This window comes from Oncorhynchus gorbuscha, linkage group LG01 (assembly GCF_021184085.1).
Source record: "Oncorhynchus gorbuscha isolate QuinsamMale2020 ecotype Even-year linkage group LG01, OgorEven_v1.0, whole genome shotgun sequence".
NCBI classification, from domain to species: Eukaryota; Metazoa; Chordata; class Actinopteri; order Salmoniformes; family Salmonidae; genus Oncorhynchus; species Oncorhynchus gorbuscha.
The window spans coordinates 54,009,780-54,034,390 of record NC_060173.1 but is presented as its reverse complement, the minus strand read 5'-3'; the positions used below and the strand labels follow the sequence as shown (position 1 = coordinate 54,034,390).

General features: G+C 43.4%; 2 protein-coding genes across 4 annotated transcripts in view; one reads left to right on the top strand and one right to left on the bottom strand.

Moving 5' to 3' along the window:
• itga11b (integrin, alpha 11b) overlaps positions 1-18,268 on the top strand; it is a 105,855-nt gene extending 87,587 nt beyond the window's left edge. For 2 of the 3 annotated variants that reach the window (XM_046356548.1, XM_046356556.1), the window contains 14 exons: positions 1,302-1,444; positions 1,691-1,801; positions 6,215-6,300; positions 7,009-7,213; positions 7,445-7,543; positions 9,589-9,665; positions 10,763-10,846; positions 10,966-11,056; positions 11,177-11,290; positions 11,932-12,015; positions 12,402-12,512; positions 15,522-15,617; positions 16,518-16,631; positions 17,075-18,268. In XM_046356548.1, the coding sequence (XP_046212504.1) occupies positions 1,302-1,444; positions 1,691-1,801; positions 6,215-6,300; positions 7,009-7,213; positions 7,445-7,543; positions 9,589-9,665; positions 10,763-10,846; positions 10,966-11,056; positions 11,177-11,290; positions 11,932-12,015; positions 12,402-12,512; positions 15,522-15,617; positions 16,518-16,631; positions 17,075-17,155 (1,496 nt within the window). In that variant the 3' untranslated portion in view covers positions 17,156-18,268. The remainder of the gene's footprint in view (positions 1-1,301; positions 1,445-1,690; positions 1,802-6,214; positions 6,301-7,008; positions 7,214-7,444; positions 7,544-9,588; positions 9,666-10,762; positions 10,847-10,965; positions 11,057-11,176; positions 11,291-11,931; positions 12,016-12,401; positions 12,513-15,521; positions 15,618-16,517; positions 16,632-17,074) is intronic. The other variant, XM_046356566.1, reaches the window with a different exon arrangement.
• Positions 18,269-20,081: 1,813 nt separating this feature from the next.
• Positions 20,082-24,531, bottom strand: fem1b (fem-1 homolog b). Its single transcript, XM_046356537.1, has 2 exons — positions 23,757-24,531; positions 20,082-23,596 (listed from the first exon to the last, which is right to left on the bottom strand). The coding sequence occupies exons 1-2, from the start codon at positions 24,002-24,004 to the stop codon at positions 21,961-21,963; spliced, it is 1,884 nt and encodes a 627-aa protein (XP_046212493.1). The 5' UTR covers positions 24,005-24,531; the 3' UTR covers positions 20,082-21,960.
• Positions 24,532-24,611: the final 80 nt, after the last annotated feature.

Below are 24,611 nucleotides of genomic sequence, written 5' to 3'. Positions count from 1 at the left end.
CGTGATATACCCGTGATATACCACGGCTGTCAGCCAATCAGCATTCAGGGCTCAAACCACCTAGTTTATAGTTATAAATATTTTAAAAAATCAGATTTCACCCTAGCCGATCATTGTCTGCAGCCGGCTCTGATCTTAGTGTAATGAGACAGGCAGGGAGAGTGTGCTTGTCAGTGGAGGTTGGAAAACCATCAAACTTCTGGCCCGTAGACCTGCGTGGGATCGATAAAACAATGCTGAAGTGCTCAAGTCGATGTTTATAAACACAGGGTTGCTACAGTTATTTTTATTGTGGTGGTAATAATTATTTTAGAGTTAATTTTATGAGGGGGAGGGTGTGCACATTTTTTTACAGTACAAAGGGAGGGTCACGTGACATTTTTTTTAAACCTCCCCAGGGTTAGTGGTTGTTGTTGTGTCTGTGTGTAATTCCTGTCAGATGTGTGGCTCGGGTCAGTGCATTTTTTCAAGAAAACCTTTTTCCTAATGTCCTAAGCCCAGGGGCTCGGGGGAACTCTTTAAAGTGCATCACTCAGCGGAGCAGAGCCACGGAGAGGGGCTTAAAGTGTGTCGGTCTCTGTCTTCCCTTTCAGTCCTCCCTTTCCCCTCCTTCCCCTAGTCTGGTTTATATCAGACAGAAGAGTGTATGCACGCAGGCACACACACACACACACAATCTCGACACGCATAGAAGTGGAGCAGCGTATCTCCTGATTTACCTCAGGGTTATAGAGTTGCCTACTTTCAAACCCACTTTTAGATGAAAGCAGAACCTGACAGACACAACATACTGTGCCTCCACTTTTCCCATTCAGCATTCTCCTGTTACCACGACTGCCCATGGTGAGAGGAGAAGCCGGAATGAAAAATATGAAAAAGTCTAGTCTGTGTCCTCATCTCATTCATGCCCACAGATGGAGAGGGAATATTTATTGCCTGCTACATACAGCTAGCCCTCACTGACATATAATTCAAGCCTAAAATAATCTAAAAGCACTAGGTGCCAACATTTACAGCCTGTCAACACAGTTTAGTGGACATGAACATTAGACAGTTGTCTTCTCATGTGACTGACGGGATTTGAACCTGGGTCTTCTGTGTGCAGAACATCATATTAGCCCGCTAAGCTAAAGCATGGGCTCAGGCTGAGGAGCCAATAAATCTGTTGAGGTCTCAGACAAGGTTTCTCTACCCGTGAGTATGGTCATCGAAGTAACAGAACCACCACTGTTACACTCACACACACTCTTTATCTCTCTCTCTCTCTCTCTCTCTCTCTCTCTCTCTCTGAGTGTGGTTAGGTGTGTGGTACAGGGTGCTGATAGACGAGAGGAGGCACCCTCCCAGAGCATCGCTGGACGACAATGACAGACAACAGCAGTCAAGGAATCTGACACTACAACGCGGGGAGGAGTCCTGTGAACATGTCCACTTCTATGTTCAGGTGAGTGAGCACAGTCTCAGGCTAAGCACCTGCAAGTAAAAGCAGTTCATGTTTTAATTCTGCATAATCTTCATTATTACTGTATACATTTCATTGTACATACATGTTCTGTATTGAAACTAGTTGTGGCAGGAGGTAGACTTTTTCCATTCTAGAAATATAAATTCTAGAATGGAAAAAGAACCCTCAAACTAAGGCAATGGGTAATTACATTTCTACAGTTGACTTTCCACCTTGCTCCAACAGGAAACTGCAGACTACGGCCATCCCATAGTGTTTGTGGTGAAGGTAGGTCTGCAGAGTCCAGACCAAGGCCCGGTGCTGGACCACGGCTGGCCCACTACCTTTAGGACTGAGGTGAGTAATTTAGTTCAGTTACCTTTGCATTCTTGGGTACAGGAACAATTGTGGCCATCTTGAAGCATGTTGGGACAGCAGACTGGGATAGGGAAAGGTGGGTATGTCTGTAAAGACACCAGCCAGCTTGTCTGCGCATGCTCTGAGGACGCGGCTAGGTATGCCATCTGGGCCAGCAGCCTTGCGAGGGTTAACATGTTTAAATGTCTTACTCACGTCGGTCACGGAGGAGGAGAGCCCACAGTCCTTGGTAGCGGGCTGCATCGGTGGCACTGTATTATCCTCGAAGTGGGCAAAGAAGGTGTTTAGTTTGTCTGGAAGCAAGACGTTGCTGTCTGCGAAGTGGCTGGTTTTCCTTTTGTAGTCCGTGGTTGTCTGTAGACCCTGCCACATATGTAGGTTTTAATAATCACAGTGGGTACAACATCTCATATACACTTCCTTATAAACTTACTCACCGAATCAGCGTATATGTAAATATTATTCTCTGAGGCTACCTGTAACATATCCCAGTCCATGTGATCAAAACTATCTTGAAGCGTGGATTCCGATTGGTCAGACCAGCGTTGAATAGTCCTTGTTACGGGTACTTCCTGATTGAGTTTCTGCCTATAGCAAAATGGAGTCATGATCAGATTTGCTGAAAGGAGGGCGGGGGAGGGCCTTGTATGCATCATGGAAGTTAGAGTAACAATGGTTCAGTGCTACAGTCGATATGCTGATAGAATATAGGTAACCTTTTCCTCAAATTTTCTTTGTTAAAATCCCCAGCTACAATAAATAAAGCCTAAGGATATATGGTTTCCAGTTTACATAGAGTCCAGTGATGTTCCCTGAGGGCCATCGTGGTATCGGCTTGAGGGTGTATATACATGGCTGTGACACTAACTAAAGAGAATTATCTTGGAAGATAAAACGGTCGGCATTTGATTGTGAAAAGAAAATACTGCAAAGTTTCCTAAGGACTAGAAGCGAGGCAGCCTTCTCAGTCGGCGCCGTTGTAACCTTTGTACTGGTGTACTGATTCTGATACATACTTTTGATGAAGAGAGGCATTGTTATTTGGCTTTACACCAATTTATTACACTAAATATCCTACTATCTCTGCAGGACCCTGAACAGCTTTAACCAAGACTGCTAAATAGTTAGTTAAATAGCTACTCGGGCTATTGACGCTTGACCCTTTTTGCACAAACCTTTTGACTCAGCACATACGATGCTGCTGCTGTTAACCATCTGTCACTTTATTCCTACACTCAGCAAAAAAAGAAACCTGCCTTACAACAGGCCTACAAGCCCTCATGTCTGCCACTCTCAGCCTATTGCGGACCGTCTGAGCACTGATGGAGGGATTTTGCGTTCCTATGATAACTCGGGCAGTTGTTGTTGCCATCCTGTACCTGTACCTGTTGTTACATGTGGTCTGCCACTGTGAGGACGATCAGCTGTCCATCCTGTCTCCCTGTAGCGCTGTCTTAGGCATCGCACAGTACGGACATTGCAATTTATTGCCCTGGCCACATCTACAGTCCTCATGCCTCCTTGCAGCATGCCTAAGGCATGTTCACGCAGATGAGCAGGGACCCTGGGCATCTTTCTTTTGGTGTTATTCAGAGTCAGTAGAAAGGCCTCTTTAGTGTCCTAAGTTTTCATAACTGTGGCCTTAATTGCCTACCGTCTGTAAGCTGTTAGTGTCTTAACAACCATTCCACAGGTGCATGTTCATTAATTGTTTATGTTGTTATGGCTGCAATCCCGCTAACAGGATCGATATGACAACTACCAGTGAAAATAGAGGGCGCCAAATTCAAGCCACAGAAATCTCATAATTACAATTCCTAAAGCATACATGTGTCTGATATCATTTTAAAGGTAATCTTGTTGTTAATCCCACCAAAGTGTCCCATTTCAAATTTGCGTTTCAGCAAAAGCACGACAAACGATTATGTTAGGTCTCCACCAAACCACAATAAGCACAGCCATTTTCCAGCAAAATATAGCATTCACAACAAAATAGAGATAAAATTAATCACTAACCTTGAATTATCTTCATCAGATGACACTCATAGGACTTCATGTTACACAATACATGCATGTTTTGTTTGATAAAGTTCATATTTATATAAAAAAATCGGAGTTTACATTGGCGTATTAGATTCACTAGTTCCAAAAACATCAAATGATTTTGCATAGCCACATCATTTCAACAGAAATACTCATCATAAATGTAGATGATAATACAAGTTATACACATGGAATTATAGATATACCTCTCCTTAATGCAACCGCTGTGTCAGATTTTTAAAAAAATTAACGGAAAAAGCACACCATGCAATAATCTGATACGGAGCTCAGAACAGTAGCCAAATTCGCCTCCATGTTGGAGTCAACAGAAACCAGAAAATACATGATAATGTTTCCCTAGTTTGATGAACTTCATCAGAATGCAGTCCTAGGAATCCCAGGTCCACAATAAATGCTTGATTTTTCATAAAATGTCCGTTATTTATGTCCAATTAGCTACTTTGGTTAGAGCATTTGGTAAACAATTCCAAAGTCACAAAGCGTGTCCACTATATCGTGACGAAATGTCCAAAAGTTCAGTAACAGTCAGTAGAAACATGTCAAACAATGTACTGAATCAATCTTTAGAATGTTGTTTACATATATCTTGAATAATATTCCAACCGGAGAATTAGAATGACTTCAGATAACCGGTGGAACGCAGGTCCTTCCCCTGTGAACGCGCATGGTGAAAGCATGGTCAACTCGTGGCAGTGGTGACTATTTCCTGTCTCATTCGACCCCCCTTCACATTAGAGTCATCAGACAAAGTTCTATTGACTGTTGACATCTAGTGGAAGGCGTAGGAATTGAAAACTCATCCATATCTCACTGTAATTTCAATGAGAGCTTGGTTGAAGATCAGAAAAAATCCAAAGAGGAAGTGGAATTTCTCAGGTTTTTGTCTGGAATATGAGTTCTGTTATACTCACAGACGTAATTCAAACAGTTTTAGAATCTTCAGAGTGTTTCCTATCCAATACTACTAATAATATGCATATATTAGCAACTGAGACTGATGAGCTGGCCGTTTACAATGGGCACCTTTTCATCCAAGCTACTCAATACTGCCCCTGCAGCCATAAAAAGTTATGGTTCATTGAACAAGCATGGGAAACTTCTTAGGGATAGGCATCCCGCTAGCAGGACACCAGCAGACAACATCCGATGAAATTGGAGGACGTGCAATTCAAATAAATAATCATAATATTAAACATTCATGAACATACAAGTATCATACATAATTTAAAAGCTTAAATTCTTGTTAATATAACTGCATTGTCCGATTTACAATAGGCTTTACGGAGAAAGCATACCATGTGATCTGACGACGGCACCCCAGATCAACATATTTTTCAACCAGCACAGGCTTCATAAAATCACAAAATGAGATAAAGTAAATCACTTACTTTTGAAGATCTCCCTCTGTTTGCAATCCCAAGGGTCCCAGCTACAACATGAATGTTTGTTTTGTTAGATAAAATCATTTTTTATATCCCAAAAAGTCTGTTAAGTTGGCTTCATTGATTTCAGTAATCCACTCGTTCAATATGCAGACAAAGGAGTCTAAAAAGCTACCACTAAACTTCGTCCAAACAAGGTACTCTGAGGATTAAACTCTAATATTTCATACTGAAAGTAGTATGTTCAATAGGAAAGCAAAAATAGCAAGCGTGCGCCGAAAGACTGATATTGTTCCGGTGCTCTCCTCACCAAAAATCTAAATTCTTGCTTGTTTTTCAAACAACAAGCCTGAAACCTTGAGTAAAGACTGTTGACATCTAGTGGAAGCCATAGGAATTGTAATCTGGGAGCCGGAATTGCATAGGAACAATAGGTTTCCATTATAAGAGACTGGGACCAAAAAAAATCTTCTGATTTTTGCCTGCTGAATCAACAACAATGTGTATGTCAGTCAGGCGGAAATTCAGGAAACTAGACTCTACCCCTAAGAAGTTTTTTAACCCTTTACAATGAAGATCTGTGAAGTTATTTGGATTTTTATTAATTATCTTTGAAAGACAGGGTCCTGAAAAAGGGGCATTTTTGTTGTTGTTGCTGAGTTTAGTTATATGTACATATCTACCTCAATCACCTTGTACCCCTGCACGTCGACTCAGTACTGGTACCCTCGTATATAGCCAAGTTATTGATATTCATTGTGTATCTATTATTACTTTAATTATTACGTGTTTTACTTTTCTATTATTTCTCTATTTTGTTTATCTCTGCATTGTTAGGAAGGGGCCATAAGTAAACATTTCACTTTTAGTCCACAACCGGTTGTTTATGAAGCATGTGCCCAATAACATTTGTATTTACATTTTTGGATTTGATATCTCTCTGTAGATCCCCTTCTGGAATGGCTGCGAGGGGGATGACAGCTGTGTCCCTGACCTCATCCTGCACAGTCGGACAGACCTTCTAGACCGCAGGTGACTTTTTAGCCCCTTTTTAGAAGCACACACACACAATACACTCACACGAGATGAGATGGGTTCTGTATGTCCAATCCCAAGTCATCCCTTTAGCCACTCCCATTTACACTTCACTCTAATAGACAAGGTGGAGTTTCCCCTATACTGTTTCCACCCATCTGGAAATAGAAAAAGTTCCTCTGGGAACCCACCAATCATTGAATCATTGAATTCACCTTAAAAAGGGTTGGCGTAGTGGTCTAAGGCACTGCATCGCAGTGCTAGCCATGCCACTAGAGATCCTGGTTAAAGTCCAGGCTCTATTGCAGCCGGCTGCGACCGGCAGAGCAATGGGGCGGCACACAATTGGCCTAGCGTCGTCTGGGTTAGGGGAGGGTTTGGTTGGCAGGGATGTTCTTGTCCCGTCGCGCATAAGCAACTCCTGTGGCGGGCCAGGCGCAATGCACAATAACACAGTCTCCAGGTGTACAGTGTTTCCTCCAACACATTGGTGTGGCTGGCTTCCGGTTTAAGCGGGCGTTGTGTCAAGAAGCAGTGCGCCTTGACTGGGTTGTTATTTGGAGGACACACAGCTCTCGACCTTTGCCTCTCCTGAGTCCGTACGCCTCTCTCAAAACTGTAACTACTAATTGAATACCACGAAATTGGGGAAGAAAGGGGGGTAAGAACGTGACGCTAAATGTTCATGTCTGTCTATGGCCAAAGGCAGTTCTGTAGGCCAAGGGAGCGGGCCGCATGGGCGCTGTGTCACCAGCAGGGGGCCTCGGTGGGCTCGGAGCGAGTGGTGGAGGCCTCACGCAGGAGGCTGGTGGTAGAAGCTCGTCTGGAGAACCAAGGAGAGAACGCCTATGGCACCACGCTCAACATCTCCCACTCCCACAACCTGCTCTTCTCCAGTCTCATAGTCAAGGTAGGAGAAAACAGAGGATAACCATGGTATGGTTGTGCAAACTGTTGCTGCATAGTAAAGTTCATATCATATCAGTGAGGGGAGAGGTCATACACGAACCCTTAAATGTTTCTTCAGACATGAGTTAGATGTCATGACATCTCTTATTATGTTAAGATTACAGCATAAATAACCTGTGACAGTTTGTGATCAAATCAGCACTTGACTCAGCGTATCTCTGTCACCCTGCAGGACCACTCAGACATCCAGATTGAATGTCGTGCTGAAGACAGGGACAGGAGCGATAGGACCTGCAATGTCAGCTCACCCTTTATTAGGTCACTGACCCAGGTACTGTATCTGATCAGCATTGTTGCTGGCTCCTGCCTCGTCAGTTCATCACCCTCACTACATCACCTTGCCAATACTAGAGGTTTTCAATTGGACACATTTAGTTAACATTACTAGGGCCAGCATTTTTGCTTACCAAAGCACCTTGTCAGGCCACAAGGTTTGGAAGAACTCCTGGCCCTTAAAGGGATAGTTCACCCAAATTACAAAATGACACATTAGTTTCCTTACTCTGTAAGCAGTCTATGTACAAGGTATAACAGCAATCCATGCTTTGGTTTAGTTTCCCTGGCAGTGACTGGCACTGTTTCCAAATGCTAACGTTTGAGCATTTGTGGCACGAATCCCATTCAAGTCATGGGACCGATATTAGCATTTTTCGCACATCATGTTCAAATCACCTATAAGTGCCTTTGTTGAACTTCACTATCAGTTTTAGATAGTTTTGAAAGATTTGAACATGATGTGTGACAAATGCTAATATCAGTCCCATGACTTGAATGGGATTTGTTGCCTGGCTACCCAGACTCCATGCTCCGGCGAGAAGCTACGCCATGCCCATAGACGTCAGTTTCTTCTCCGCAATGAGTCTGGATCTGAGTACCTCCCTGACTCTTCATCAAATGTGAACACATTCGTCTGTCTGATTGGTCCAGAACCGATGGGTTGGGCCAGATCCAGAACACACGTAGGTAAATCGTCTGTTTGAAAATCTGTAAATGGCTTTGATACTCTTATTGGTTAGAGACGATCCAAACGCTGATCACTTTGTTTTGTACAACGCCACTTGTGCCCCTCGTCACCACAAACAATTTTAGTCTCAGAATAAAGTATGCAGCGAACAACAGCAGTGGATGATTTCAGTGTGAGTCGTCAGGCTATGGGATTTGTGCCACAAATGCTAAAACGTTAGCATTTGGAAACAGTGCCAGAAAAAACTAAACCAAAGCATGGATTGCTGTCATATCTTGTCCAAAAACTGTTGCAGTGTATGGAAACCAACATGCAATTTTGTCATTTGCGTGAAATGTCCCTTTTAACATGACCAAAGACATAAATTCCGTACGAACAGCTTACCAGGTGAGGGTAATAAACAGAAACCTAAACCTGCAAAAATAAGCTGTACGAAAGCTTGCATTCTCCACTCAACACATGGTCACATAGTTTTGTAGTCCGAGAATTAACGGTCACCCAGTGCCTTAAAGACCACTGAGCCACATTTTGGAGATTCCTCTGTCTGTCCCTGGTTGTATTCTCCTGATATACCATGGTCAGTCAGTGAGTTATAGGTCCATTCTGTGTTCTGGCTGTGAGCAGAAACCACATTCTCCCTATGTAGTGCCGGGTTGTCCTTCCCTTAATGGAAACCCTTAGGTGGTCAGATGAATCAGGACAAGGGGGGGGAAAAAATAGCACGCAGAAGTTATGAGGAATGAAAGGAAGAAATGTTTTGGAGAAGGACAACGAATTGACAGTGGTTGTCTATCACAGGGCAGATGCTTCAGGCGATAATAGACTTAGTGTTTATGGTGTAATATTGATCGTTACAGCTCTTTTGCAAAGGAATATTTTTGACAGTAACACACCCAAAACCTTATTATACTAATAGGTGGGCAGGTCCTGCAGTGTCTTAAAGAAATCTTGTTTTTGTTCATTTTCAGTTAATTTATTTAGATTAGATTACATTGGACTAAATCTAAACTCTTAATAAGATTATATATGAAACCCCACAGTAAAGCAGTAGAGACTGTGGTGGCCCCAGTATAGGCCCTGACCTTGAGGCACCGCTTCAGAGACGGATGTCTGAAATACAATGGTGCAGATTTCCACTGGCTCTCCTTTGGAAAACCTCTGTACCATATCAGGTATAATTTGACTGGAAGTAAAAAGGAAATGTAAAACAAAGCTTGTTGCCAGAGACCTTAACATGTCTTAGCCTATATGAGCCTCTGTAAGTCTCTCAGTTCCTAAGTATCCAACATAAAATCTTTTGCATGTGGATGCTATGTGACTAATAGTATATGTCTTTTCTGCCCGTGTCCCAGGTGTCTTTCCGGCTGGAGTTTGAGTTGAGTCACTCTGTCTTCCTGGACCATGTGAGGGTTGTCCTGCAGGCTGCCAGGTAATTGACATACAGTGCATATATGAATATATTCATAGACATACAGGTAACTTAAAAAATGAAGGAAACACCAACATAAAGCATCTTAATAGGGTGTTGGGCCTCCACAAGCTGCCAGAACAGCTTCAATGCACCTTGGCATAGATTCTATAATTGTCTGGAACTCTATTGGAGGGATAGGACACCATTCTTCCATGAGAAATTCCGTAATTAGGTGTTTTGTTGATGGTGGTGGAAAACTCTGTCTCAGACGCCACTCCAGAATCTCGCATAAGTGTTCAATTGGGTTGAGATCTGGTGACACACACACACTTTAAACCCCCCTATGCTCCTTTGAGACCCCTCTTTCAAAGTCTTCTTCAAGCCATGGTAGCCAAGATAATGGCAACTGCATTTTTATGACACTAAGCATGATGGGATGTTAATTGCTTAATTAACTCAGGAACCACACCTGTGTGGAAGCACCTGATTTCAATATACTTTCTATCATTTACTCAAGTGTTTCCTTCATGTTGGCAGTCACCTGTATATGTTCATATTAACCATTGGTGAGGGCCTTGTATGCTCAGATACCACACTTTTCAACTTGTCCTGCCAATCACCACATTCCATTTCAGCCCCTACCCACTAGGCAGAGACATCAGTTCAACATCCAGTTTTGATGGTTGAGTTGTGAAATCAACAAAAATTGTCACCATGTTATTTGATTTAGCTTAAAAGTTGGATGAATAAATGATGAAATTCCCTTATGTTGATGATTTTTTCAAATCCAATCAATTTTCCACGTTGATTCAATAAAATCACAGACTTTTTTTTAATGTCCTGGAAACAACGTTGATTCAGCCAGTTTTTGCCCATTGGGTAGCTATTACCACCAGGTAACCATCCGTTACGGACTAATGGAACCGGACCTGCTATGTTTCCACAATCACCTCCTCCTAAACAATTCATGTATGTACTGTACCCAACAGGATTCAGGTCAATTCCATTTCAATCCAGTCAATTCAGGAAGTAAACTGAAATAAATGAACTTGACCCTGGTGTCAAACACAAACAGGGTGCAGGTGAATTATTTCATGTTGATATGTGCTCTACAGCGATGGGGAGGAGATGAGCCCAGAGGACAACATCAACAACATATTTCATCCTCTGAAGTACGAGGCAGACCTCCTGTTCACAAGGTGGGTTTCAATGAGCTGCTGAATTTAGATGATTCCACACATAAGGAGTCATTTAAAGTGTGTGTGTGTGGGGGGGGGGGGATATTTTGTATCATCCATCCCTTTTCTCTCCACCTCAGGGACTCCAAGCCTCCTCGTTTTGAGATCAACTCAGACCACTACCGGAACAAACCCGGCAGCAGTGGTCCAATGTTTAACCTTACTTATCACGTGAGTTTCTCTCAATCGCTAAACAAGACCCGACCTGCAATCCTTTAAATACTAAATACTGACTACATTTTTTTACATTCTCTTCAGTATCTTTATATTTATTCTCTTCTCAACGTACAGATCCAGAATCTGGGCTTCTTCCCAGTGACAGACTTGCAGTTCGCTGTTGACGTGTTTGCTGTTACAAAGAGTGGTAACCATCTCTTCCAGATTGCCAATATCGACACTGACCAGGTGAGAGGATCCGTTATTATTCAATGTTATAACGTTGCATTGTCAATATACATTAATCTACTGTATACAGTTGCGACCAAATATATTGGCACCCTTGAACCTTTCGTAGATATTCCCTATTTCTTCTCAAATAAGTTGACATTTCAAATAAAATTGTGGTCATCACTTGGTTGCACAACATTTGGCCAAGATAACTGCAGACAAACGCTTCTGCAGACAAACGTAGCCTTCAATGAGTTTGCTGCACCTTTCTTCGGGCTATTTGGCCCACTTTTTAGCAGCAAACTGCTCTAATTCTTCAATGTTTGATGGGTGCCCTCGCACCAACTGCTGTTTTCAGCTCTCGCCATAGGGTTTGGATGGGATTCCGATCTGGACTCTTCCCTGGCCACTTAAGAACAAATTCTTGTTTTCAATGACGGCCTAGGAACAGTGGGTTAACTGCCTGTTCAGGGGCAGAACAACAGATAAAATAAAGTGTTGTCAAAACTCCATAGAAAGCAGGAACCTAGGTATAACCCTAGAGGAATCAGGCTCTGCGGGGTGGCCAGTCCTCTTCTAACTATACCGGACTGTACCCTGTGTCTGTGTGTAGCGACAGGATGACAGATTAAAACTCTCTCTCGCTCTCTCCTCACCAGGCGGTTAGCTCTAACTGTGTCCTCCCACATCACATGACTCCAAACCATGTTTTCCCTGAAGATCTCTCACACGTCCCACAGCTGGTAAGTATTGGTTATCTGCCTATGTGTCTAGTGTGGTTGTGTATGTACTGAAGTACTACCCAGATTGCAAAACTGGTGCTGTCATTTCAACCAGAAACTGGTTGGAATAACATTACTAAGATATAATTTCGACCAGAAACTGGTTGGAATAACATTAATATGTCATTTCAACCAAAAACTGGTTGGAATAACTTTACTTTGATATCATTTCAACCAGAAACTGGTTGGAATTTCATTAATATGATGTCATTTCAACCAGAAACTGGTTGGAATAAAATGACTGTGATGTCATTTCAATCGGTTTTGCAACTGGTCATGGAGTATGCAGCATATGGTCTATTAGGACAGTATCATGTTGATGAGAATCCTTGTTATGTGTTGTGCAGAATCACTCCAACAGCATGACGTTGCCAATGCAGTGCAGACTCAACGTGCCTGCGTACAGGGAGGTCAGAGTGACAGTCAGGGGGCGTCTGCACCTCCAAGCTCTCTTTGCTGTGAGTTTGACATTACTTCTGCACTCCGCTGACATTCAGTACGCCTGAATGATAACTCTTTCAAACTTTGACCATTTTAGAGGATATGTGTTGGCTCAATAGCCTCCACGTTTCCAGTTTTAATGTCACGTGCACAAGTACAGTGAAATGCCTTTCTTGCACGTTCTAATGTACAATGTAATCATCTATATCAATGTAGTACTAAAAATAACATGAGGAAGAACAAAAACAACAACTTAAAATAACACAAGAAATAAGAAGAACACGAGAAGTTAGAATCTATTTACAGGGTCAACTCCAATAGCATATTTACATTGTGCAGAGATACTGGAGTGATAGGGGCAGATACAGTTGAAGTCGGAAGTTTACATGCACGTTTTTCAACCACTCCACAAATTTCTTCTTAACAAACTATAGTTTGGCAAGTCGGTTAGGACATCTACTTTGTGCATGACACAAGTAATTTTTCCAACAATTGTTTACAGACAGGTTATTTCACATATAATGAATTCACTGTATCATAATTTCAGTGGGTCAGAAGTTTACATATACTAAGTTAGCTGTACCTTTAAACAGCTTGGAAAATTCCAGAAAATTGTGTCATGGCTTTATAAGCTTTTGATAGGCTAATTGACATCATTTGAGTCAATCGGAGGTGTACCTGTGGATGTATTTCAAGGGCTACCTTCAAACTCAGTGCCTCTTTGCTTGACATCATGGGGAAATCAAAAGAAATCAACCAAGACCTCAGAAAGTCTGGTTCATCCTTGGGAGCAATTTCCAAACGCCTGAAGGTACCACCTTCATCTGTACAAACAACAGTATGCAAGTATAAACACCATGGGACCACGCAGCCATCATACCGCTCAGGAAGGAGACCCATTCTGTCTCCTAAAGATTAACGTACTTTGGTGTGAAAATTGCAAATCAATCCCAGAACAGCAAAGGACATTGTGAAGATGCTGGAGGAAAGAGGTACAAAAGTATCTATATCCACAGTAAAATGAGTCCTATATCGACATAATCTGAAAGTCCACTCAGCAAGGAAGAAGCCACTGCTCCATAACCGCCATAAAAAAAACAAGACTACGGTTTGCAACTGCACATGGGGACAAAGATCATACTTTTTGGAGAAATGTCCTCTGGTCTGATGAAACAAAAATAGAACTGTTTGGCCATAATGACCATTGTTATGTTTGGAGGAAAAAGGGGGAGGTTTGCAAGCCGATGAACACCATCCCAACCGTGAAGCACGGGGGTGGCAACATCATGTTGTGGGGGTGCTTTGCTGCAGGAGAGACTGGTGCACTTCACAAAATAGATGTCATCATGAGGCAGGAAAAATATGTGGATATATATTGAAGCAATATCTCAAGACATCTGTCATGTTTTGTCATTTATTATCATGTCTTGTCCCTGTGCTTCCCATTCTATTCGTTTCCCTCTGCTGGTCTTATTAGGTTCTTTCCCTCTTTCTAGCCCTCTCTCTCCCCCTCCCTCTCTCACTCTCTCGCTCTCTCTTCTCTCTATCGTTCCGTTCCTGCTCCCAGCTGTTCCTATTCCCCTAATCATCATTTATTCTTCCCACACCTGTTCCCGATCCTTTTCCCTGATTAGAGTCCCTATTTCTCTTCTTGTTTTTCGTTCCTGCCCCGTCGGATCCTCATCTATAATTCACCGTGCTGTGTCTATGTTTTGCCCTGTCGTGTCGTGTTTCCCTCAGATGCTGCGTGGTGAGCAGGTGTCTGAGTCTGCTAGGTTCAAGTGCCTTCCCGAGGCAACCTGCAGTTCTCGATCAAGTCTCCAGTCTGTTCTCGTCTTTACGAGTAGTATTATGCTTTTTGTTTTGTAAAGTTTATTTCTGGATTAAATACTCTGTTTTCGCCAAGTCGCTTTTGGGTCCTCATTCACCTGCATGACAACATCAGTCAGGAAGTTAAAGCTTGGTCGCACATGGGTCTTCCAAATGTACACTGACCCCAAGCATACTTCCAAAGTTATAACAAAATGGCTTAAGGACAACAACGTCAAGGTATTGGAGTGCCCATCACAAAGCCCTGACCTCAATCATATAGAGAATTTGTGGGCAGAACTGAAAAAGCATGTGCGAGCAAGGAGGCTTACAAACCTGACTCAGGTTGGTGTCAGCTCTGTCAGGAGGAATGGGCCAAAATTCACCCAATTTATTGTGGGAAGCTTGTGGAAGGCTACCCGAAACGTTTGATTGAAGTTAAACCATTTAAAGGCAATTCTACCAAATACTAAATGAGTGTATGTAAACTTCTGACCCACTGGGAATGTGATGAAAAATAAATAAAGCTGAAATAAATCATTATCTCTATTATTCTGACATTTCTCATTCTTAAAATAAAGTGGTGATCCTAATTGACCTAAAACAGGGAATATTTACTTGGATTAAATGTTTATTTTTTTTTAGTTTAAATGTATTTGGCCAAGGTGTATGTAAACTTCCGGCTTCAAATGGGTGTATAGGGGTAAGGTGACTAGGCACCCGGATGTATGATAAACAGAGTAGCAACAGTGTAAATTAAGATGTGTGTGTGCTTGTGTATAGTCAGTATAAATGTGCGTGCATGTTATGTGTGTGTAGGAGTGTCAGTGTGCGTGAGTGTGTAGAGTCCTGTGAGTGTGCATAGAGACAGTACAAAAAAATATATAAATACAAGGGTCAACTCAGATAGTCCGTGTAGCTATTTTGTTAGCTATTTAGCAGTCTTATGGTTTAGGGATATAAGCTATTCAGGAGCCTTTAGATGTCAGACTGTTGCTCCAGTACCGCTTAACGTTCGGGTGTTTAGCCTTCATAACTGTGCACGTGTGTGTGGACCATTTTAAGTCCTGATCTGGTCCCGAGGCAAAAGTTTTGAATCGCCCCTTTAGTGTAAAGAACGTTGAATTCCTTATTGTTCTTTAATGTCACTTGTTGATGACTGAGTTATTTGTTCATTGCAATTATAGTTATTTTCTTGTTAAACTCTTCCCTGATAGGTGAAGTTTAAAACTCTGGAGTTGGTGACAGCAGCCTCCATAGAACTGAGTCCGTCCAGTCCCGTGTTCCTGCATGAGGAGAGGCCAACACGACACGTAAGACCCAGCAGCGTCCAACTCACACTTCATATGCTTCATAACAGCCTGAAGGAATGGACTGGTTTGAGTGTACTTAATGAAGTGTACATAGTCCCTCTGCTGAACGTCCACATTTGTTTGGCTTGCCAGTGCAGTGAGGCCTAAGAACTAGGAGGACCAGGAGAATGTGGTGATAGTTGCTCAGATATATGTGGTTATGGTTCCACCTTCTGGCAGAAAGTGATACTGATTACTTTGCTGTTGTAGATGCCTTTCATTTGTTTTGTTACAATTTCACTACACTTCAAACCACAGGTTCAACTTGATAACTTGAACAGGCACAGTCATTTCCAAGGTTTATTTTAAATCACTCGGTTGTGGTCAGTTTGTTATTTTTATTAGACGCTAAACACACCAAATAATAATACATTTATTCAACTTCTATAGCGCTTTGAATAACCGAAATAAGGCCCGGATTCAATCCGATTGCGCTTTGTCGGCTATGTGCCATTTAAAGGTAATGGCTGAGAGCACAACGTGACTGGTTGAATCGTGGCCTAAACCTAAAAGGGCTTTAAAAAACACAACAAACGAGCAATATATCATGAGTACTGAGTAGCCAAGCTAGGCCAAATCTTTTGAGTGCATCCTCCAAATGATGTCGCGACGGTCATGAGATGTTCGAAAGGTTTATGGATTGAGCCGAGGGAGTTGGTCAGGGAGATTGGTGATGGAGTGTGCTGGTATGACCTATACACATATGTTCATGTAAATCCACATTTTAGACCACCAGTCATAGAGAATGAAAAACATTTCAGACAGTATTAAATGTATGTTTGTTGACCGTTTACTCGCCGCAAAGTCTAGCCAAACCAGATCCCCCATACATGCCTGAGTCCAGTGTAATTTCCCCTCTAGATAATCCTGGAGATGAGAAAAGAGGAAGATTACAAAATTCCCATCTGGATTATAGTAGGGAGCACGCTGGGTGGTCTGCTGCTGCTATCCTTGCTCATCCTGGCTCTATGGAAGGTAGGAATGAATCAATGTCATCCTGCATAAATCTTCATTATAATAAAGCAATAAGGCACGAGGGGTTGTGGTATATGACTAATAAACCACGGCTAAGGGCTGTTCTTATGCACAATATAACACAGAGTGCCTGGATATAGCCCTTAACAGTGGTATGTATAGTGGCCATATACCACAAACCCCTGAGGTGCCTTATTGCTATTATAAACTGGTAACCAGCGTAGAACAGTAAAAATATTTGTGGGGTCATACCCGTGGTATACGATCTGACATACCATGGCTTTCAGCCAATCAGCATCCAGGTACCAAACTACCTGGTTTATAATCAATGACCTGGTGTATAATCAATGATAACTCAGCCTTTCTACCAGTATGTTGGTCCCTGTAGACACCTGGTGAAGGGTTTTGGTTTCACTCTTTCCCATCTGTTTCTGCCTTCCCAGCTGGGCTTCTTCAACAGGCAGAAACAGAGGGAGGAAGAGGAGGAGCAAGTAGCCAACGGGAAGATGCCAGAGGAGCGGTAACCATGGCAACAGTGCAGACCCGCATCAGCCCCATCACTCAGGGACCCCCAGCACACACCCAGACAAGACTGTGGGCGTGACCTCGGTGTCCATATTCCCCTTGGCTGAACAGCACCCGTCTTGCACTGCCGAGCCTTCTTACTCGCTGTCTTAGAACCCGACAGAAGCTCCCGGCCCACCTGTGTCTCTCTTATGACTGAGGAACTTCCAACAGACACCATCTGAACAGCAGACACCATCTGGACAAGACTGAGGTCCTGGTTATCAGTCAGACTTTATGATCTATCATCATCATCACCACAAAGCCAAATGACAATCTTTCACCAGAGCAATGACCACAGAATATTTTTCTAAGAAAGTGTGCCTGAATATAATAGAGTGAATGGAATAAGCTCATCATTAATATAAGGCCAAAGAAAACCAGGCAGCCTGTTCAGAACACAAGATTACCTATAATGGCTGATGATTTTTTGGGCTTTTGCTATGGCGTTTCTCAAATATGCAACAGCAACAACCTACTCATTTATTTTGGAAGAGAACATGAAGCAACTGAAATATTATATTGTATTTGCAAATGCCATATTCTATAGCTGATGCACTTCTGTCGTATAACGATAAACTTGAATTGTGTACATATCTAACTGTGCCTTCACAACTGAATTAAGTAGTCGATTACCTTTAATGTGGCATTAATATACAACTACATAATATTAACTTAAGGCTATTGTGCAACAACGTTGTCAGATGTATGCACACCAATACGAGGCTGCTTTGCACCGTGGCGTACAACCTGTGGATTTATATATGAACACAGATGACCTGGGGTCCTAGAAAGGATCTCAATGAAGATGCAATGATGGCCATGTAGAAATCATTAAAGCATGCCAAGTGGTTTATAAAGAGTTCATGAGTTTTTCTATGTGTAATTAAATCTGTATACTGTAACCACAGAGTGAATTGGTCAGCTTCCACATGCAATGAAACGTGTGTGGTATATGGGTGGAATCATCTGTTTTAGAGAAGATTTAAGCCCACAGTTGTTCTGACTCAATCTAGAGGCCATCTGGTATGCGGGTCATTGCATGTGACATCAGACACATTTTGGGCACTATCCACTTGGATTTCTGACAAAATTGCCACGTAAAATTTTCCCTCCGGAGACTGGAGGACCAATGTCAATACATTTGGTTGTGTACTCACTTATAAGGAGTTTTGGTGTCATATTAAAAGGGAGATACTTACACCTTTGATAATTATACGTGAAGAAATATTAATTGCACGCAGTTAGAAAAGTAAAGTATAAGAAATATTAATATCAAGGCAAAAACGTATCACTTTACACATGGAGAGATATAGAAATCGTTCTAGTACCACAACTTCTGACAGAAATAGTTTCACTTCCGACTTTTGATAGCGGTCTTTGATTAAATACATGAAATAAATTTCATTAGCATGAAAGTGGAATTACAAAACCAATGAGCTAATGGGAAACACTGAGCTTTAATATGACACCAACTTTGTACATATGCAGTATCTTTCATGTCTTCAAAGCATTAGTCTTTCCAAAAAACATGTAAACTGCTGAAGAAAAAAACTGGGTTAAACTGTCTTTGGGTTCATTTGCGTCCATTACCCCAAATACAAAATATTAAAATAGAAATACCTGATATACAGTACCAGTCAAAAGTTTGGACAGACCCCTACTCATTCATTGGTTTTCTTAATTTGTACTATTTTCTACATTGTAGAATAATAGTGAAGACAACAAAACTATGAAATAACACATTGAACCATGTAGTGCTATACAAATCAAAATACATTTTATAAAGTAGCCACCCTTTGCCTTAACAGCTTTTCACACATTCTCTCAACCAGCTCCATGAGGTAGACACTTGGAACACATTTCAATTAACAGGTGTGCCTTGTTCAAAGTGCATTTCTTTCCGTCTGAATGCATTTGAGCCAATCAGTTGTGTTGTGACAAGGTGGTGTGTGTGTGTGTGGGTGGGGGGGTGGGGGGAAAATCAGGCCTTCATGGTCGAATTGCTGCAAAGAAACCACTAATAAAGGACACCAATAAGAAGAGACTTGCTTGGGCCAAGAACCATGAGCAATGGACATTAGACAGGTGGAAATCTGTCCTTTGGTCTGACGAGTCCAATGTTGAGATTTTTGGTTCCAACCTCCGTGTCTTTGTGAGATGCAGAGTAGGCGAACAGATGATCTCCGCATGTGTGGTTCCCACCGTGAAGCATGGAGGAGGTGGTGGTGATGGTTTGGGGGTGCTTTGCTGGTGACATTGTCAGTGATTTATTTAGAATTCAAGGCACACTTAACCAGCATGGCTACCACAGCATTCTGCAGCGATACACTATCCCATCTGATTTGAGCTTAGTGGAACTATCAGTTGTTTTTTTAGCAGGACAATGACCCAACACACCTCCAGGCTGTGTAAGGACTATTTGACCAAGGAGAGTGAAAGAAAAATCACCCGACCTCAACCCAACTGAGATGGTTTGGGATGAGTTGGACCGCAGAGTGAAGGAAATACAGCCAACAAGTGCTCAGCATATGTGGGAACTCCTTCAAGACTGTTGGAAAACCATTCTCGGTGAAGCTGGTTGAGAGAATGCCAAGAGTGTGCAAAGCTGTCATCAAGTCAAAGGGTGGGTACTTTGAAAAATCTCAAATATGAAATATATTTTGATTTGTTTAGGGCTCCAGAGTGGCACAGCAGTGCATCTCAGTGTGAGAGGCGTCACCACAGACCCGGGTTCAATTCCAGGCTGTATCACAACAGGCCGTGATTAGGAGTCCCATAGGGCTGCACACAATTGGCCCAGTGTCGTCCAGGTTAGGGTTTGCCCGTCATTGTAAATAAGAATAAAATAAAATAACAATACTTTTTTGGGGTTACTACACAATTCCATGTGTTATTTCATAGTTTGTGTTTTCACTATTATTCTACAATGTAGAAAAATGTTTTTTTTTTTAAATAAAGAAAAACCCTTGAATGAGGTAGGTGTGTCCAAACTTTTGACTGGTAATGTACATACATTCTCCACTCCAGATTTTTTTTAACAGTGTCACCACAGTAAAAGCCAAATCGGATCAAATCAATAGCGAGAGCATTTAAAGTCTTAACACGCACGCCCTTTTAAAGTAGAAAGCACACTTAACAGCACGCTATGGTCACAGTATCACCTCGATGAAAATCAAAGAAAAATCGGCAGAAATCACCTTTCATTCTCAGCTTTAATCTCTGACCATCTGATTAGGAAACAGAACAAGGACGGACTGTACAAATCGTTGGTTATTATGGACAAACGACATGTTGCAAAGCATGAGGGAAAAGACTACAGGCATACATTCAACCCCGCCAGGAACATTCCACAGTCCTTCCCTCGATCTCAGCATGCGCACCCACACACAAATCCAAAAGACGTAGAATGGAAGACATGCTCAAACATCAATACCAGCAGCATCCATTTAAAGGCCCGTATGTGGTCATACTCAGCCAAAGCCATGGAGTCTCCACAGACAGCCGCCAAGCTCGTTCCCTCACACTGCAGAAAAGCTCATCAGGATGGCCAACAACCCACATGCGTTGGTGACTTGGTTAAAAGGGGACATCTACGCCTAATTACTCCGATAGAGAAAATCTAAATAGAATCACAGGCACATCTTTACCAGTCAGTGTTTGTGTAAAAGAAAGCTCCTTTTACATCTACTTCCACAGATGTTTTTTCCATAAAAATATATCTTCAAACATACCCTCTTAAATAAAACTTCCTTTTGATTTTGTTTTTTTTAAATATCAGTTATGAAAGAAAAATAAAATACTCCTATTATAAGTATAAAGTGCTGCCCAGCAGTTCTCTCCCTCTCTCTCTGTACTGTGTGGGTTGGCTCGCTGTTCTTCTAGAGAAATCTGAAACGATCTGTTATTATAATGCAAGACTCAATCACCAGTCATGAGTTTGGAACCAAACATAAGCAGACAATCCAACTAGAAATGAGAATCACAAGACAAACCAATGTCAAAATGTAGACATCAGTGGAACCGTGACAACTTTAAAGAGCAATGGGTGACTGAAATAAAAGAAAGTCCCACAAGATCTCTGCGTCACTGTCTAACACACAAGTTTGACTGGCTGCTTGGCAAAGCCGCGCATTTGCTTATTCTCTATCGCCAAGACTAACTACTACCGTCTCACCTCCCAGCCTTTCTCTGACTGACACGCATTCGCTCCCTCAAACACACACCAACAAACCACTGACCCCCATAATCATTGCAACATGGCACACAACATCCCTGCAACAGGCAAACATGATAAGGCAAAAAGAATCAAGAGTGCAATGTTACTTTTCATGGTTGCGAACCCAGCTGGATGTCTGGGACAATTGGATCCATGCAGTACAAGCTGTCAAATGGTCCTGCTGTTGTCACCATTGTGTGGATGCTTGGCTGTGCCAAGTATTCTCTTTGGAACACTCTGGGAAAGTGAAAGCACAAAGCAGGCTGTCAATTTCCTCATTCTGCTGGTGACACCCAGGAGTCAGAATGACAACCACAGACATTAACACACTTCAGTAAGAGATCTGGAGAACATGGGCGCTCCTGCTGGTACTCGCAATTCATACTTATAATAGAAAAAAAGGGAACCATTGTTAAAAACCACAATGTGTCAAACTGTTCATAATCATCCCCAGCCAGCACCGTTCTGATTTGTTAGAAAATTATAACAAAACAAAAAAAGAACAAGAGATTCTAATTGTTTAAAAGTTCTCCATGGCCAGGTGGATCAGTGGAACTCCACAAACTCCTCCAGAGTCTTAGGGATTTGGTTGCGGTATGTGATTTGGTGCTGGCGAACGGCCCGCGACGCCAGGCACTTGAGGCTCATCTTCATCTGGGTCTTGAGCAGGATCTCTGACACTCCCGTGGTGCTCTTGTCCAGTGGCGTCTTCTTTTGCTTGTTGGTCATGTCAGTGTGGGCGCCCGCTTCCACCAGGCTGATGATGATTGCGTGCAGCGTCAGGAAGTCGCTGATGGGCCGGTTGTACTGCACAATGATGTGCAGCGGACTGTTGCCCTCATGGTCCACCGCGTTCACCTGCGCGCCGCAGTCCAGCAGCAGCTTGGTTACCTGCGCGTTGGGAAAGGTGCACACATCGTTGGTGTGGAAGTCGTCCACTGGAGTGCTGGAGCTGATGGCCAGGTGCAAGAGGGACGAGCCCTCCCGCGAGCGCGGGTCCAGCTGGATCAGGTTGTAGATCTGCTTGTTGATGCGGGCGCGCTCCTCCTCACCACACACTGTCTTGGTGCTGATGCACACCAGGTAAAGGAAGGTGAACACGTTGGACTCGTAGTTGTCCATGGCCGTGTGAAGCTCGGCCTCAGGCGCTGCTTCCACCCTGGCCATGCTCCTCTGGATCTCCAGCACGCTGCAGTGCAGCACCTGCTTCACTGGCTCCGCCCCCACCGGCTCCTTCAGGTGCACCATCTGGGAAAAGACCTGGGCGAAGCGCAGCAGGTCCTTGTGAGTGTTGCGGTTGCCCTTTTGGCGCAGGAGCAGCGCGTGCAGCCACAGCTTGATGCACTGGTCGAACTCCATGTTGTCGGCATACACAGCACCCCGGTAGATGATGGGGTGTGACACGTCGATGTTGTCCGAGCCCAGGATGCGCTCGCGCACCATCAGGCCCTCCATGTGCAGCGCATTGCGGTCCGCCCGGATGGCCTCCAACTCCTGCGGGGTGCAGCACTCGCCCCTACCGCCGTAGGCCTCGATGGGTGGCAGCAGCTCCTTGGCGATGAGCGCGCCGAGATCGCGGTGGCGCTCCAACATGGCCAGGTAGAGGTAGTGGTAGGTCTTGAGGATGTCATAGTTCTCTCGGTCGTTGGCGAACGAGGCACCCAGGAGCTCCAGAGCCTCGATGCGGCTGTGTGGGTCACACTCGGCGTGCAACAGCAGCAACTCCACCACGTCCGCCTTACAGCTCTCCGCCGCCACTTTGAGCGGCGTCATGCCATGGCCGTTCACCACCATGGCTGCCTGGCAGCGCACCAGCTCCTTCACGATGTCCAGGTGGCCTGCCTCAGCAGCAAAGTGCAGGGCGGTGGCCCCACAGTGGGCCTTGGCATTGGGGTCAGCGCCATGCTCCAGCAGAAAGCCCACCACGTCCGTGTGGCCCTTGTAGGCAGCGATCATCAGGCAGGTGTTGTCATACTTGTTGGCGATGCCGATGTTGGCCTGGTGTTCCACCAGGTATTTCACAATGTCCAGGCGCCCGTCAAAGCAGGCCGCTCTCAGGGGGGTGGAGTTGGTGACAGTGGTGTGGTTGACATTCGCCTGGTGGCACACCAACTGGCGGACCACCTCAAAGTGTCCTGCGCCAGCCGAACACCACAAAGCGGTGGCCCCATCAATGACATACCTGAAGGAGGGAGAAGAGATGGGTCAAATGAATTACCCAGCAAATAATGCATTGGACATAAAAGACCATTACAGTGTTCAATTTTCCCACCATTGCCTGCAGAAATAAAGTGTAATCACACACAATTGACTGACCAATGATTCAATTAATGAATACTAACCCGTCAAATCTGACTGTGCCAGTCTGTTCAGTATCCACCTTGTAGTGATCCAGCAGCAGCCTCACAACTTTGTCGTGTCCGTTTCGAGATGCAATGATGAGAGGAGTTGACCGTTGGCCAGCGAGGTGGGTCACGTAACTCAGTAAATATCGTGTCTCAGCCTCGGAGTGGTTGAGCAGCAGGGCGGCCAACGTCAGGACTCGGCCCTCAGCAGCCGCTTTGTATACGTACCCGGCAAGCGAGTCCATCCAAGCCCAGCACGTCGCCGGCACCTTCGCCTTCTTCGCAAGTGTCGCCCACTAGATGTACTACTCCAACGCAGCCCGCCTCCCATTAAAATACCGAAACAAGGTTATTCAGTGCTCACATGAAAAACTCAATTGAGCTTGGTTGATACAGTAATTCGTTTTACTGAAACCCATTATTTCAAAGCACAAAACAAGCTGCATCCAAACTAATTCGTATTGTTTGTTTGGGCTAACTTCTGGATTCGATTATCAACTTTGTTGTCCCCAATTTCGGTGGCACCGAGCTAGCTAGCTAATGCATCATCTGAAAATAGCTAGCTAGCAAGCTCACATTCAAAACCGTGCAAGTATCAGAACTTCGTGCTGTTAAATCTCGCTTCTCTTGAATTACAGTACTCCCCTTTAAACACGTTAAAGCAGGCAAGGTCAAAGAAGAATGCAGTCGGCTATATTAGCCAACAAATGTAAATGTTTTGAGAACAGAGCAAGGCTATCAACGTCTCGTCAGCAACACTAAAAAAATAGGTACTTCCGGGTCACGTAATTTCGGAAATCTTCTAAATAAAAGTCCCCACGAAATAGAAGAAAAGTGAAAATAACCAGTATT

Excerpts from the sequence above, each read along its gene's own strand:
- fem1b (XM_046356537.1), bottom strand. The coding sequence starts at position 24,004 with ATGGACTCGCTTGCCGGGTACGTATACAAAGCGGCTGCTGAGGGCCGA. Across the intron at positions 23,597-23,756 it reads GGCACAGTCAGATTTGACGG|GTATGTCATTGATGGGGCCA; the intron begins GTTAGTATTCAT and ends TCCCTCCTTCAG.